At 39.9% G+C, this 16748-nt stretch overlaps 7 protein-coding genes across 7 annotated transcripts; 3 read left to right on the top strand and 4 right to left on the bottom strand.

The window, feature by feature from the left end:
- Positions 1–120: 120 nt before the first annotated feature.
- Positions 121–1740, bottom strand: KLLA0_B13926g (uncharacterized protein; the record flags this gene model as incomplete). Its single annotated transcript, XM_452151.1, has 1 exon — positions 121–1740. One exon carries the CDS (start codon positions 1738–1740, stop codon positions 121–123), a length of 1620 nt encoding a protein of 539 aa, XP_452151.1.
- Positions 1741–2378: 638 nt separating this feature from the next.
- On the top strand, positions 2379–3749 carry ARP3 (actin-related protein 3; the record flags this gene model as incomplete). The annotated part of the gene is made up of 1 exon (XM_452150.1): positions 2379–3749. One exon carries the CDS (start codon positions 2379–2381, stop codon positions 3747–3749), a length of 1371 nt encoding a protein of 456 aa, XP_452150.1.
- Positions 3750–4118: 369 nt separating this feature from the next.
- Positions 4119–5774, bottom strand: CCT5 (chaperonin-containing T-complex subunit CCT5; the record flags this gene model as incomplete). The annotated part of the gene is made up of 1 exon (XM_452149.1): positions 4119–5774. The coding sequence occupies one exon, from the start codon at positions 5772–5774 to the stop codon at positions 4119–4121; it is 1656 nt and encodes a 551-aa protein (XP_452149.1).
- A 259-nt stretch (positions 5775–6033) lies between these two features.
- On the bottom strand, positions 6034–6516 carry RPA12 (DNA-directed RNA polymerase I core subunit RPA12; the record flags this gene model as incomplete). Its single annotated transcript, XM_452148.1, has 1 exon — positions 6034–6516. The coding sequence occupies one exon, from the start codon at positions 6514–6516 to the stop codon at positions 6034–6036; it is 483 nt and encodes a 160-aa protein (XP_452148.1).
- A 1547-nt stretch (positions 6517–8063) lies between these two features.
- On the top strand, positions 8064–10526 carry KLLA0_B13838g (LicD family protein; the record flags this gene model as incomplete). The annotated part of the gene is made up of 1 exon (XM_452147.1): positions 8064–10526. One exon carries the CDS (start codon positions 8064–8066, stop codon positions 10524–10526), a length of 2463 nt encoding a protein of 820 aa, XP_452147.1.
- An 870-nt stretch (positions 10527–11396) lies between these two features.
- Positions 11397–12638, top strand: NTA1 (amidase; the record flags this gene model as incomplete). The annotated part of the gene is made up of 1 exon (XM_452146.1): positions 11397–12638. One exon carries the CDS (start codon positions 11397–11399, stop codon positions 12636–12638), a length of 1242 nt encoding a protein of 413 aa, XP_452146.1.
- Positions 12639–12848: 210 nt separating this feature from the next.
- On the bottom strand, positions 12849–15659 carry KLLA0_B13794g (LicD family protein; the record flags this gene model as incomplete). The annotated part of the gene is made up of 1 exon (XM_452145.1): positions 12849–15659. One exon carries the CDS (start codon positions 15657–15659, stop codon positions 12849–12851), a length of 2811 nt encoding a protein of 936 aa, XP_452145.1.
- Between the last annotated feature and the right edge of the window lie 1089 nt (positions 15660–16748).

Raw genomic sequence — 16748 nt, 5'->3', positions numbered from 1 at the left:
GCTCCTTGGGACAGCTGGACGTATCTCCCGTATTCACGGTTCACCTCTTTCAACAACAATTATGTGCTATTCTATATCATCTTCTGCCACGATGTTGGCTTATATACGTCTCTGTAAAGTCTATTGATCCCAGAACTTACATTCAAGGTCGCATACTACTTGGAAAATCTTGACCAAAGTTGGTGCGTCGTGAGATTGCTTTAGGATTATATCAAGGGTCTTGATACCATCTAGTGCAGCCTCGTAGAAATCAGGGCGCAGATATTCTTGTAACCATTGGTACAGATCGGGATGCGATTCTTCAGTGACTGTAATCTTATCGGCGATCTTTCTGACTGCGAAAACGTATCCCAGACAACAAGGCATTGAGGCAGTGTACAACTGTTCCCAGGTACCGTATTGTGCTACTTCTTTTAGATAATTGGTGTAATTGAGCATTTCTATGCTTTTCACGTGAGTCTTGATGTTTTCTCCAAGAATGCTCTCTTGTTTAGCCATCTCGTGGATAATGTTCTGTAATACCATTGTTTCCCTCTCGAAATGTTCCAAATCTTCGGTGTCGGCAGCTAACTTAGCGTGGATTCTAGCAAACACTTGTAAATAGTTATAATCCTGTTTCAAATACTTATGGAAGCGTTCCATATTCATGGTACCGTTGCTGACCATTTCCACAAATTCATGATTGATATAGTTCTCCCATGATTGTTTCACAGAAGGTAAGGCAAGCATGCTTTCATAATCCATTGCCACGTTGCTTACGTGTGGTATACCTTTTGCTGTAGAGTAAATGTGGTTCAAGGGCCCATTCTCGGTGCAATTGGTAACTTTGATATTTTCACCGCATATGATCGCACTATGAACGTATTGAATACTCTGATAAACAGCCTCGGGTAAAGAAACGTTATAAGCCAATTTGGACGCGATGCAACTGGATAATGTGCATCCGGTCCCATGCAAATTAACCGAATTTAGCCTATCACTGTTATAGATGTACACTTGTCCATCGACAAACAACACATCAATCACTTTTCCCTCGATGGGACAATGACCTCCTTTCAACAAAACGTTACAACGACAGTCAGCAGCGACACGTTTACTCAAAGCCACCATATCAGACACAGTTTTCAGATCGTAACTTTCATCCCGGATAAGTGCCTTAGCTTCAGGTATATTAGGTGTAATTAAAGCCACTTTATCCATCAAAAGTTTGATCTCAGAGGATTCCCATACGTCACCTGAACTCAACGGGGATCCAGAAGTGGCGACCATAACGGGGTCCAAAACAATAGGCACTTTGATCTGATCCAACTGGGAAACTACTGCTTTCAAAGCTCCTAAGTTGAGCATCCCGATCTTAATCGCATCGCATCTCATGCTTCTCAAATTATGACCAAGAATTTCTTTGATATGCTGCTCATCGGTATTGATAAAAGAATACACTTTTCCGGGCGTCTGACATGTCAATGCAGTAATACACGTCATAGCATAGCATCCTTGAGCACTAATTGTCTTTACATCGGCTTCAACGCCGGCACCACCACTGCTATCGCTTCCAGCCACGGTCAACACACCTGGCAATTTCCTCTCACTCCAATGAGTGCCCAGATACAAAGGTGAACTAATCTGATACTCGAATTCTTTCATAAAGTACGCGCTGGATACTGTATGTTTGTACTTGCTGATGCTAATCAAAGATACAACATGCAATGGTTTAGGTAACAAGTATATTATCACCTTCATATGGCTATCTTTTTATATATGAACTTCGATTGCGGTTCCAATTCTAACAGTTTCCCACTTGAGCGAGGTCAGCTGATGACACATTTTACAGCTCTAAACAGTGCCATAACTAACAGTTAGGACTGATAAATGGGTTTCCAGAGTGTACTAACAGATGTCTGGTGGAAGTAAGTTAAAGAAGCACTTGTTAGGACAGAGTCCTTGGGCTCTATCCTTTGGTTCCGATTTCCCTGTTATATAATGAACATTTCACTGACGCGCGACAGATTTGATAGATCACGTGATACATACTGACATGAAGGAATAGAATACCACAGAAAGCTGTCAGATTCCAGTAAATCATGAACCATATCGCGCATGGTGTTGACTTGCTCAATTAAAGGTGTCCTGGCATGTATGAAGTTGGTCCAGTTAATAGAAGCTTATTTCCGTTACCCGCACTTCCCTTTTCCCCTATCTAGTATGGAAATTTGAGAACCAAAGCGAAATTATGGAAAGAACTTTAGTATGAAGGACAATTGAAGGACCCAGGTATTTCAGATCGATATTAATTGACCAATACAGACTGTATAAAGGCCCAACAGGTGTCAATTGGGTGTGGATAATACGGTGCAAAAGTTTTAAATACAGTTTTAGCAATGTCTTATTTGAATAACCCAGCTGTTGTCATGGACAATGGTACCGGTTTGACGAAACTTGGGTTTGCAGGTAACGATTCTCCATCGTGGGTGTTTCCTACAGCGATTGCAACAGCACAATCTGGTAAGAGCCAAAGTTCTAGTAACAAGTCTACAGGGTTTGGATCATCTTCTGCCAATGCTCAGAGCTCTTATTTGTCTGGAGGTGGGAATTCGACAAGTGCAACTGATTTCAACAGTTTAGCCAGCTCGACTTTGATATCGAATAACCTTGCTGGAAAGAGAGGTACCGAGGACTTGGACTTTTATATTGGTAACGAGGCGCTAGTAGCATCTCAGGGTCCATCGTACTCGTTGAGTTATCCTATCAGACACGGTCAAGTGGAAAACTGGGATCATATGGAAAGGTTTTGGGAAAATTCCATCTTTAAATATTTGAGAACAGAACCAGAGGATCACTTCTTCTTGCTTACCGAACCACCTTTGAATCCACCAGAAAATAGACAACAAGTTGCGGAAATTTTCTTTGAAAGTTTTAATTGTGCAGGGTTGTACATCGCAGTGCAAGCTGTGTTGGCCTTGGCTGCTTCTTGGACTTCTTCCAAGGTTACAGATAGATCTTTGACAGGTACCGTTATCGATTCTGGTGATGGTGTAACGCACGTTATTCCAGTCGCTGAAGGTTATGTGATTGGATCTGCCATCAAGAACATTCCAATCGCTGGTAGAGATATAACATTGTTCATCCAATCGCTTTTACGTGAGCGTGGTGAACAGGACGCATCGCTAAGAACAGCAGAACGTATCAAACAAGAGTACTGTTATGTTTGTCCCGATATCGTGAAGGAGTTTAACAAGTTCGATAGAGATTCTGAGAAATTTGCTCAATTCATAGTCGAAAACAAAGAAAGAACTACAAAGAAAGTGGTTGATGTAGGTTATGAAAGGTTCTTGGCCCCAGAAATTTTCTTCAACCCAGAAATCGCATCGTCAGACTTTTTGACACCTTTACCTGTAGTCGTGGATGAAACTATTCAAGCATGTCCAATTGATGTTCGTAAAGGTTTATACAACAATATCGTACTATCTGGTGGGTCTACTATGTTCAAGGATTTTGGTAGAAGACTACAAAGAGATTTGAAAGGTATTGTAAACGATAGAATTTCACAATCGGAAAAGCTAAGTGGTACAAGATCCACTGGTGTTGACGTATCTGTCATTTCACACAAGAGACAAAGAAATGCCGTTTGGTTTGGTGGTTCGCTATTGGCTCAAACTGGGGAATTCAAGAGTTATTGCCATACAAAACAAGACTACGAAGAATACGGTCCAGATATCGTAAGAAACTTCAGTTTGTTCAACATGATCTAATGAAAACACTATCCTAAATGGAAAAAGAAAATTTATTATTAACCTGAACTGAACTAAAGGCATGCACAGCACCACCTTCCCCTATTTACTTTCCGTAACTGAATGTAAATGATACATATATACGCTGTGTAGAGACTCAAAACTCGAATCGTTCTGTTGATGAGTAAAATTAATATTAAATTTACTTTAAACATTTGAAGAGATTCTCTTCCTCTTTATAACTATTATAGAATTTATATTAGATATACATGGTGCAATAGGAGACGTGAAGGTATTCGGGGACGTTACTTACAGTAATGGTTTAAACGTTGTGGTGAAATCGGGTATGAAGAGAAGTTATGTGTTAAGGAATTAGTCTGTGCCTTTTTTTCAATATTCGTCCTTTCCGCTGGTGATAACGTTATCGATCTTTAGAATCATTCTACAGAGTTGGGTAGCTAATAGGATTTGTTGTTTCTTTCCGATTAAAGGATCAACGACAAATAGTTCCTTCATATCGTTAGAACCCCTTCCTAGAGCGTCTACTCCGATATTGGCAGATTTTTCTTTCAATTGTTTACTCTTCAATAGGGATAGAGTTTCGATTGGATCCAGACCTGAGTTTTCAGCCAAAATCATTGGGATTTGATCCAAAGCGTTTGAGAATGCACGGAAAGCGTATTGGTCAATACCACGTTGTTTGTCAGCTTCATCTGATACAGCCAAGGACATTGTTACTTCTGCGGCACCACCACCGTACACAACTCTAGAATCACGGATCAAATTACGTACCACACATAGGGAATCATGTAAAGCACGTTTAGCCTCATCTACAATCATTCTGTTGGACCCACGTAGGAAACATGTGACAGTCTTGGAGTTGGCACATTCTTCGATGACTAACATACGATCCTTAGTGGTACCGAACTCCATTTCGTATATTTTCCCGCAAGTACCCAACTTGTCTTCAGATAAATCTTGGAATCTTGGTACAATGCGACCATTGGTGGCAATGGCAATCAATTCTAATTCTTGACCTCCAACCCATCTAACAGCTGGTAATTCGTTTTGCAAGAGTAAATGGTTAGCCTCATCATCGAACCCCCATTGGCAGATGACAACGTTAGCACCTGATTTCTTGACTAGATCGATCATCTCTTTGAATTTATCCAATTCGTACTTCTGTAACAGTTCGAATTCTTTAACGTTTGAAATATCCAATTTATGTTTCGTCTTTGGTTTTGGAGGTTCGAAGGGGCAAGTTAGAATAGCCAACTTCAAATCGCCTTCTAATGATTTGGGCATTTGAGGATGAGAGAAATCCTTATCTATAACGACACCTTTAATAAGCTTAGAGTCTTTCAAAGATCCACCAACACGTCCTTCTAATTTGATCAAATCGAAATCAACGTCCCTTCTATTCGAATCCATAACCGTGGTAATCGCATCAACGGCCATTTGAGCAAACAAATCGTGATCCTTAGAAACGATCTTGGACCCCAATGAAGTCTTTGCCGCCTTGAACAAGTAACTTTTGAATTCCTCCTGTGTTGCAGAAGCAGAGATATCATCAGCTTGAGAGTCCAAATGCGCGATGGCGATTTGAGAAGCCTTGTCAAACCCATTAGCGATCTTAATCGGATGAACACCTTTCTCGATCAAATCTAACGCTTGATCCAACAAGGCACAAGCTAGTACGACAACACCGGTGGTACCATCACCAATTTCATCGTCCTGCGACCTGGACAATTGGACCAACAACTTGGCGATTTCGTTATCCAATTCCATTCTGGAAAGAATGGTGGCACCATCGTTAGTGATGGTAATCTCGCCATCTGGCGAGATTAAGATCTTATCCAACCCACGAGGACCCAAAGAGGTCTTAATGATCGAAGCCACGGATCTAGAAGCTAGGATATGTGATTTCTTAGCATCGATCCCATGCTGTCTTTTCTTGTTACCTTGGTCTCTAACGATGATAAATGGTCTACCCATTTCATCTTGAGCGACAATTGCGTTGGAAAGATCGGGCATAGGCACACTCATTTTGAAACGATATCGATACGGTGTGAATTGCTGGAGTTGGGGCACCGTTCAGAAGTGATACGTCTCATTGAAAACCAACTTCCAATGTGTTTGAAGATTACATACATATTTGATGGCGCTGGACAATCTGTAATAATTCCATATTACAGAATTGGAAAAAAAATACAGGGCCGGGTAACAACTTATTATTATTTAACTCTCTCTCTCTATTATATTATGTACACACATATATGTATATATGGGGCGGGCAGAACAGTGCTCAGTTATTCGTTCTGAATCTATATCCACATGCGGTGCATGTGTAGAACACCGTGGCACCTTCATCTGCAGATCTAAGCTGTAGAGTGTGGTAATGCATCTTATCGTTAGCACATTTCGGACATTTTTCGTTGATGATAGCACCATCTTTCAATTCGTTCTTGGCAATAGACGTCTTAACTAACGATTTCTTGGATCTGATTTTGGATGGGAACGATTTATCGTTTGTTGAGGTTACCACTTTCAAGTTTTGGAATTTTGACGAATTGTAAGAGGCATTGCATTGGTTACATCTGATCTTGCCTTGACTGGACTCTTGTCCATCGAGTAGATCACCACACTCGAGACAAAATATGAGAGAACCGACAACAGACATGCAAAAGTGTTTCTTTGGAGTATTGGTACTTAGCTGAGGAGGAAGCGGGGGAGGAAGCGGGGGACGGGGGGGGAGTAATGCAAGGCAAGTCATCTGATACCATCTCATCTCATCTCATCTTAGGCTATTCAATTTTCAATAAAGGCTTCTTTAGTTTTTCATTCGAGAAGAGTGGAAAAGAAATGAGACGTTGTTACCCGGACATTACCCGGACTACGTAGTAGTCCGGGTAATCCAAGAAGTCCGGATATACCACGAGGTGTTACCCGGACTGAACGTCCGGGTAACACCTCTTCTAATTCCCGACATTTTTCTTTCTGTCCGACAGCTCACTCACTATTCTTACATACAATCCTCATGATTTTTTACCACCTTCTCCTTGCCTACTTGCACGGCACTCTCTTTTTTCGTGCCTCTTAATCATTGCACCCTTTCCCCAATTAGGAAAATAACCCTTTGAGTGCCAATATCGGTGTTCTAGACCCACTACATGGATTCTCCATCTATCTGATAACGAAAAACAAAAAAAAAAAAAAAAAAAAAAAAAGATTCAAAGATAAGGTCTAGGCCCTAAAAAAGCCATTATCCGTGACGTAACACGATAACAATGCAATAACTCCAATTTATCCGTTCCGCAGAGCAAGTGTTTGCACATAAACACTGCTCTATTAGTTTCTTCTTATCGTAACAGCCGGTCCCCGCCGTATTTGGTTTGCACGACCTTCCGTCTGTGCCGGGTAACTTGATTGATCCTCAATAAGATCATCTAATTGATCGGAATGGTGATTTCAAATTTCAGGTTTGCACGACCTTCCGTCTGTGCCGGGTAACTTGATTGATCCTCAATAAGATCATCTAATTGATCGGAATGGTGATTTCAAATTTCAGAATTGCTTTTTGTTGCCTGCTTGTCATGTCAATTGCCTTGCCATCTTTTTCCACAATACCATTGATTTGACATTGATTTGACATTCATAAAATAATAATACTGCCTCTCCATACATAACTATATCTTATATATATATATATATATATATAAGATAAAAGAAACAGTCAGTGAACGGTGATTTTTGATTTTGGCGGTGCCCTTCTCTCGAACGTCTGGTAAAGTAATATAGCGACGACGAGAAAAGGACCCAGGTTTTTTAGTAGTACAGTCAAAAATGCTAGATCATAGAGGCAGGAACGTAGTATGGTTCTTGGCTCTTGCTGCAGTGCTGGTCACGTTGTACTCTTCGTTCTTGTTGTTTTGGACAGACGAAGCAGGGCTTACTGGCGGCTAGGAGAGGTTTAAGCAACAGGATCAGAATGAGAAGCAGCAGCAGCAGCAAGCTGCTGCTGCTGCTGCTGGTTCTGGTTCTGGTTCTGGTTCTGGTGCGAAATCCGATTCTTCAGAATCGGATTTCAGTGCTATTTTGAATTTCGATGGTAGTAAGAGTGCGCAGTACCAACGCATTCAAAAGTTCCTTTTCGATTCTACTTTCAACACAACGGTTTTCTATAGGAAACCTTATACATTAGCATCTCTTTTCTCAAGACTTTACAGCAGCAGCAGCAGCAGCAGCAGCGAAGACGGTAGCTCTTTGAAGTCTCAGGAATCCGTACAATCTGCTGTCTCGCAGTTGAAAAGTTATGATTACGATCCACGGTTACCAATGTCCGTGTATTTGGACCATATTAACGAACATTTCGATGAGATTACCAGTGAGGGGTCACAGTTCGAATTACCCTTTAATTGGTACGATTGGGCGGATTTATCGTCATTGAACGATTTTATCGATATGGAACCTGAGGAGAAATTGGATTGTTCCTTTGTGGTTCGTAAATATTTCCCTCTGGAAACGGTGAAGAAATTAGAGACCAAGTTCAAGCGTAAGCTTTTTGATTACGATCGTTTGAAACCACTTGGGGTTCAGGCTTTCTTACAAAACACTAAATTGATCGATCCCACTGTTTCTGATCCAATAGTCGATATCGATGAACATTGTGTTTCCAACAATAGTCCATTTTCGCCCGGGTTCATGTCCATCAAGACTCTAAATTGGTCAAGACCAGAAGTGTACAATTTGCAAGCCAGATCCGTGTTATACACCAACCCTTCTGCTCAACCGCTTTCGGTCACTTTCCTTAACAATCAAAGTTCTTTGCAAGTTCCAGTAACATCGGCTAACTCTGTGGGTAAAGAAGAAGAAGGAAGCCCAGATCAAGATTGGAAACCAAATTCCATATTGTTCAATGGGTTGTTACAAAAATTCATCGGGAAGTATAAAAAATCACCAAAATTCGATCCATTTGCCATTTGGTCTCAACTATCTCCAAAGATCAAGAATTTCCAATTCAACGGTGAAGGACATCGTCGACTCCCATATAAGCTCGAATTGAACGAATCATCTTTTGAATTTAATGCACTAGGAAGATATAACGAGTTGAAGGCCAATGAAGCTAATATTTCTGCACATCAAAGGCATTACATGGAAGCTTTAGAGCTTTCTTTGAATACGCATTACATCGACCTAACGAAGTATTTCACCGAAGCTTCTCATGTCACGGATATGATTCATCTGGGTCATCATTACGATGGAAGGTTCTTCCGTGGTGGATTATCTCATAGTGAAGTTAGAGCCAGATTGGATGCCATTATTAGAGCCTGGTTGCATTTCACTGTTTCCAATGATCTTACTGCATGGTTAGCTCATGGTACTTTGTACGGTTGGCTTTACAACGGATTGGCGTTCACTTGGGATGGTGATCATGACGTTCAAATGCCTATTGCTGATTTAAACCGTATGGCGAAAAAATTTAACCAAACCGTTATCGTTGAGGATCCTACTAGAGGAAACGGTAGATATTTCCTCGACGTGGGTACCTTCATCACTGCTAGGAACAAGGGGAACGGTTTGAATAACATTGACGCCAGATTCATTGACGTTGATTCTGGTTTGTACGTTGATATCACCGGTCTTTCTGTATCTTATGAACCAATTGCCGATAGATTCGAATGGTTAGTCCACAAATATTTTAATGATTTGAAAACTGACCCAGAACATATGCCATTCTACGAGGACCCTAACGTTGTTCCTAACGTCTCAGGGCTCAGCGTTCTGGATAGATTGAAGTATGAATTGGCATTAAATAAGACCGAAGGACAATTGACAAGAGCAAGGCATGAGTATTTGTCTCGAAACATCAAAGAAAGAGATAAGAAAGAACTTTATCAATCAGATTCGTTAAAGGATAGGTACAACATTAATAAACATGCTCAAGCTTACAATTGTAGAAATAAGCATTTCCAAACTCTATTCGAACTATCTCCACTAAGGTTAACTTTTTTCCATGGTGTTCCAGCATATGTACCAAACTTGGTCCTCAAGGATTTAAATGCAGAGTATAAGGTCCCAATTGAAAACGGTTACCAATGTTATGAAGGTGAATGTTATGTCCCTGAGTTAAGAGGCTGGTATCCCGAGGGGAGAGTTAAACAGATGGTAGAGTTGTTAGTGAAAAGTCCAAACTTGAAGAAAGTTTTCCCTGAGGATGGAATCAAGAAGCTCGAAAAAAACGAGTTTGAATTGCTCCTAATGGAATTCTCGCAGGATCCAAAACTTGAAGAGCTATTCATCTATGCTGTCAACACTTTCCAAATCACCGCGTTCAGACAACGTGAGTTGGAATTCATCTATGATGGTAAGATGTTAAGCTATGACAAGAATATGCTTTTGGATGAATTCATTCAGAACAGGTACTTCAATCCGGTCTTCAAAGACGTATTCCTAAAGAAACAAGATACGGCGATCTGGAATGAATTCGTGGAGAATACAGATATCCCATACGGGCAGATTGATAAACTTTGGAGAGAATTGAAATTGAAGGTCGCTAGGCAATTGTTCAAATTGGACGAGAAGTATGCGAATTACAAAATCGATTGGGCTAACGATGCAGGTTACCAATCACCTGCAAGTCCATTGAATTTCAATACTCGTGGTGAGAAATTCTACATCATGGGTAAGAAATGGAACAACAGACTCGTTGTCAGAGATCCTGTGGACCTGGATACTTCTATCACTGAACAATATCATTTAAGTGATGAAAAGAAATACACTAAGAAAAAAGACAATTAATGCAACAAGTATTTAGTCCATTCCCCATTCCCCCCTTTCAATTCTTTTCCATTTATCAATTTTTTGACATTCCCAATCCTTCTGTCGTTGACCATTTCATTGATGAATGAACTTCACATCATCAATCTTATGAATACACACCCTCCCCTTCCCCATAAGAAATTACACACAAAAAAAAGAACATAATTGTGCTTCCCAATTAATCAATCTTGTAAAAGCCGGGCCATTCTAGCATTGCTCCGCAAGTATGATTAACCACCATTTTTTTAGCATTCGTCGATTGCTGTCTTTGTTTTGCTTCATTTTTAGTGCGACACCTTAATCATACGTGTTCCTTATCCTAAATGCAAAATATATGTACAACGATCAATTGTAACTTTACATTACGTCCCCTTTAATGAAACCCATATCATATATCCTACCTCCAACAACTTGAGCTGACTTATCAACTTCGGAGACTCTTTGTTGTTGTTAAGTTAACTCACGTGTATTTATTACACAGAAAACACTGATAGACCATTCAGCTGAAAAATAACAGCTGTCCCTATCATAACTAATTGTATCCTCCTTTTATAACTTAATTAATCGCATAATTTCATTTTCTACTTTGTTACTTACAAGACATCTAGATGGAAGTTTATCTTGTTTATTTTCCTTCATTGTCAAAGGTCAACGTTCACCTTTAGCTTAGTTTAATTCCTTTATTTCAACTTTGAATGATTTAGTTTTATTCTTCACTTTTTAGCAGAAGATCTATATGGAGTGAGAAGCCATCAGAAGCCTTCTTTACTAGTATATTTGACTGTATAGGTTACTCGTACGGTGTTTTAATACATCATTTATCAATTGCAGTCATTTGTTCCAACGGTTATGGTATTAACAAGGCTTAAAGTCCCATTAAGAATTGGAATTATCCAATTGAATCCACAAATTGGACACACCAAGGAAACGACGAGCAGAGCCTGGAAACTTCTTGATGAATTGAAAAGCAAGAACCATGGCACAGCTTCTCCTGATATCTTAGTGTTCCCTGAATTTGCTTTGACTGGTTACAGCTTCCATGACAGAAACCATATCTTACCCTATACTTGTAAACCGACAGAGGGTCCCACATTTGACTTTGCTAAGGAAGTATCCAAGACATTCAATTGCTATACCGTGATTGGATATCCTGAGAGGTGCGGTGATGACGATAAAACGGCTACATTGTACAATAGCGCTATCATGACCGATGCTTCTGGGGATTTGGTTTTCAATTACCGTAAATCGTTCTTATATTACACAGACGATGACTGGGGTTGCCAAGAGAACCCTAACGGATTTCAGCACTTTGAGATCCCAGTGAAAGGGTTTGATGTAAATGGTAACAGCAATGATGTTAAGCTAAAGACTGGCCTTGGAATCTGTATGGATCTCAGCAACTATAAATTTGAAGCACCATTTTCCGACTATGAGTTTGCAACATATCATTTGGACCATGGCACTGAGTTGTTAATCTGCCCAATGGCATGGTTGCACTCTGCTGCTATCACAAAGGATACAAAGGATCCACAGCAACAGTGGGAAAAGGTGAAATCTGTTCTTGATAGAGAAGGAATCCCAGAATATGGATCTCAAGGCAGATTCGTAAACAATTTGGATTCCAGTAACGTTATAAAGACCGAGCCTTTTGAGCACGCAATGTCACTGAAAGACTACAACGATTTAGATACACCTGATATTACTAATATTACTTACTGGCTTCTACGGCTCACACCGTTCGTTGCATTGAAGAAAAGATATGAATGGTTCCACAGTAAATTATTGGTGCCCTTCTTGACCCGTACTTCTACGAAAACGTCTTCCTACGTGGGATCATCTTTGGATAAGCCCTGGGTTCACGAGGGAAAAGAGACTGTCTTGGTGCTTGCAAACAGGTGCGGTATAGAAGACAAACAAACCGTGTACGCTGGTTCTTCTGGTATCTATAAATTCAATGGTCATATTCATGGCGATGAGGACGACTCTGTTGACACGACGAACAAAAGCATTGAATTATATGGGAACTTGAGTAAAGGACACGAGGGAATTTTGGTAAGAGACGTTGAGCTTGTTGTCGAACGTGAAACATAGTAAAATAAGTTATTATTAATTCTATAAAATTTCATGAATATGAACAGCTAGAGAAAATGAAGTAAGCCACCTACATAAATTTAGGGGAGTAGTGATGAAGTTTGTCTGCATGGTGTGCCCTGTGATTAATAGATTAAGATTATCTCCCCGTAAATCGGTAACTTGTAATGAGCTGCTAGAAGATGCTAGAAATGGATGCAAATATTTTTCTTAATTATCAAGTAGTTGCGGATCAGACTTGAAAATGTTAATACCTCTGGATTTGCCTGGAAGGTATACTGGACTTCCAACTTTGTTGAAGTCCAACAAGTTGTCTGTTATCATAGCAGATTCAACTGGGGATCGTTCTGAAGTGAAGACACGGAACATTGGATTACTGCCTTCACTTGCCTTGAGGAGGGAATCCCATATTTCGTAAGCTTTTTTATTGTCCACAAAAGATCTGGCATTGCTACAATCATCTGGCCTTTCTTTCGTGAGTTCATTCCAAATCCGTAATTCCAAACCGTGCAACCATGGATCCTTTTGAGAAGCTGTTAGAGTAGTACCTACTTTATTTCTAAAGATATCCAACAGATCCAACTTTTCATCTCTTGACAAATCTTTATCGTAAGTAATATCGAGTTCCTTCACTCTGTATGCATTTAATGACAAGGCATTATGAATAGTTGATAACATCAGGGAGTATCCAGAAGTTGCCATATTTTCTAAGAGCTTATAGACGTCGTCTATTTTTAAGCTATTGATAGGCTCATAGACGGGTTTTAGTTTGGGATCATTTTGATTCTTATTCATGAGTGTAGATAGATCAGAAACACTAATCCAAGAACCAAATTCTGGTACGAACGAGTTAGTTTTGTAAGTCAAAAATCCATATTGGTTAGAGACTTTGTATTCGTTTTTGAGTACCTTGACGTATTTTTCAGGTACCAATGCCGGTACACCATGGAAAACTGTTTTCACCAAAGGATTTATCATGTTCAGGTTGACGAAATGGAAGTTCCTACAATTGTAGATTTGCAACTGATGGTGCATATTGTATCTTTGTTCCGGTGTCAAATTTTCTTCAATAGACACCTTCTTCTTCTTCAATTTTTCCCATTTCTGAATCATGTTGTTAACATCCTTCTTAGCATTGTTTGGGTATTTCTTTGGATCCTTATCTATTTCCACCAAAAGCTCTTGAAGAGTGAAATCAGTCTTTCCCTCAATCAAGTTAGGATCCTTGAATTTAATATCATTCACATCCACATTTTTCGATTGCTGTTTGTAATAGTTTATTATATCAAAGATAGGAGTTGAAGAGACAGACAACCCTGTAATATCAACGTACAACCCAGAATCAAGGTCGATGAATCTTGCATCAATATTGTTAAACCCGTTCCCGTTAACTCTTGTAGTAATGGAACTACTAACATCAATCAAAAATTTACCATTCCCCTCTGATGGATCCTCAAGCACTACCGTTTGGTTGAAATGCTGTGCCAATAGATTCAAGTGTTTGATAGGCATCTGCATATCTGCATCGTTATCCCAAGGGAATGTCCTTCCGTTGTACATCCATCCGTACATAGTACCATGAGCCAACCAAGAAATTAATCCATTAGCCTTTACGAATTTTTGGTAGTTTCTGATTAAAGAATCCAACCTCATTTCCATTTGGAAAGGGTCTGCGATAAGAGGTCCATTGAAGAACCGTTTATCGAAATGGTTACCGTATTTCTTGAACGACTGAACATGAGATGATTCAAGGAAATACTTTGGTGCAAACGCATAATGGAAAGAAGTGGAAAACTTCAAAGAGTCCAAATACGATTTTTCATGTGGTGTTAGATCATCGGAACGAGCCTCTAACTCTTTAATCTTCGCCATGGCATCGAATTCGAAGTCATTCTCGTTCAATACAACGTACGGCATAGAATCATCGGATTGGCGTTGTTTATTTGCAATAATCTCATCGATGACCACCTTGTGTTCTTTTGCACTATCCGATTCCACAAATTGTTTGAACTTGTTAATGTGATCGAACTTGATCGATTTACGAGGCGTCTCAGGGCCATGGCCATCTATAAACCGTTGCAACCGACCGGAAGTGATGATATTTTTCCTAGAATCTCTATCGACCAAGTACTGGTAAGATTCTTTATCCGAGTTCATAATCGTGATCGAGAGAGGATGTACCAAAGTGTTTATGACGTATGACCTGGCCTGTAATTGGTACACCTCCGGTCTAACTTTATCAAATAAATCAAGCGTTGCTACACCGTTATCGTAACTCATCATCGTATCAGTAAGCGACCCGTTCCCATCATTACCCAATTTATTGCTCGTTGGCCAGTTACTTGGATCCACATAATAATGTTTCTTCAACAACAAGATCACATTTCCATCAGAATTATTCACCGCTCTCTCGTACCACTTATCGTTATCATACGAATCCCTATCGTAACTAAACAACCTCTCTCCGATCTCTCCCTCAGCAAGCCGTAACTTATCTCTCGGGAATGCATTATGGAATAAGAACTCACAGTCGACTTTGTTCTCTTTCAACGATAGTAACTTATTGTAATCGTGAGAATCTATCCAGTCGTACCATGCAAACGGGATCTTATCATCCGACTTTTCGTTTCCCTGCATCAAATCGTATGCAAGCACTGACCATTCCAATCTGGGGTCTGAATCGTAAAACTTCACGTCTTTTACTTGATCCCAGTACTCCCCTTTGTTTGATCCGTATTTGATCTTGAAGAAATCCTCCTGCAGATCATACTCCGTAGGATACTCAAGCGAAGTGTCATACTTGAACTTTTCATAGAACCGAATAACATCCGGTGAAGAGTTGGCCTTGAACGCATCGATATTTGCCTTTGACGTATCGCTGATACGTCGATAGCTCAGATAGTCAAACTCATCCGTATAAAATGGAACTAATAGCTGGTAAAGTACTATAACAGTAACAAATGCTAAAAGAACATGGATAAACCGTTTCTTTCTAGGTATATGCACCAGACTCCCGCTCATGGTGCATGTAAAACTAATCTATCTGGCTCTTGCTGGTATCTTTACACTTTACTATCACTCAGAGCTTAAAACGAGTTTTGCTCTGTCCGGTTTGTGGTCCGTCCGCTATATATATTAAAAGGTTAATCGGTCTAAAAGAAAGGGAAAAGTACTGTCACCATTCCTACAGGTGTCAAAAGGATGCAAGTCTGTATTATAATGGTTAAGGCTGTAAACCGATTTTGATTCTCCGGAGATATCAGCCCTGATGCGTGCATATATATATATGGAGAGAGGCTTTTGACGTATTTTCCTCTATCGGTTACTATTTAGAATATGAGACAACTGTGATCACTTTAAAGATCAATACCATTCTAACAAAATAACAACCAATGGCTGAAGCGAAGAGCCAGCTCCACATAGGCAGCAAGTTTATAAAAAGAAGAGCCTTCATCGGCTGGAACACTGGCCATGGGGCCGGTGTTCGTCACTTGCATATTGGCGCAAGAGACGTATCATTAGATGTTTATGTAATATGAGAGAGCCTGCAGCAGAATACTGTTCCGACAGGAAACCACAATCAGATGGCAGCAACATGTAACGAGATGAAGCATTGATTCCGGCTTTCATGACGTTGACGTAAAGCAACAGGAGGAACAGGAAAAGAAACTACAAAGCTACAGATTCGATTACACAGTTTTTTCATTTGGCCTTATTCCTATGGAAAATAGAGGTGCAGAGTTGCGGTTTGGTTCGAAACGCAGTAGTCAGTCCACAAACAACCAGCAAAAATTTTCACTTTCTAAAGACATACAGCTAGGAGTGGCTGGTCTAGAGAATGTTCTTTTGCCTAGTGATCTAGCTTAGGTTTCATATTACGTTTGACAAATGGCGAATGGTAAAGTAATAGACAAATAGACATAGGAAATTACAAAGTATAGTAGTAGTAGTAGTAGTAGTAGTAGTAGTAGTAGTAGTAGTAGTAGTAGAATACAGATAGATATATCAAATCAGATACACAGATAGAGAAGGTGAACAATAAGAATAAGAAAGGGGCACAGTATGGTATGGGGAAATTGGAAATATCTCTTTTCCATCGTTTTTTTTTTC

This window comes from Kluyveromyces lactis (assembly GCF_000002515.2).
Source record: "Kluyveromyces lactis strain NRRL Y-1140 chromosome B complete sequence".
Taxonomy (NCBI): Eukaryota; Fungi; Ascomycota; class Saccharomycetes; order Saccharomycetales; family Saccharomycetaceae; genus Kluyveromyces; species Kluyveromyces lactis.
Note: the sequence above shows the minus strand (reverse complement) of the source record. Positions and strands in the feature narration are given on the sequence as shown.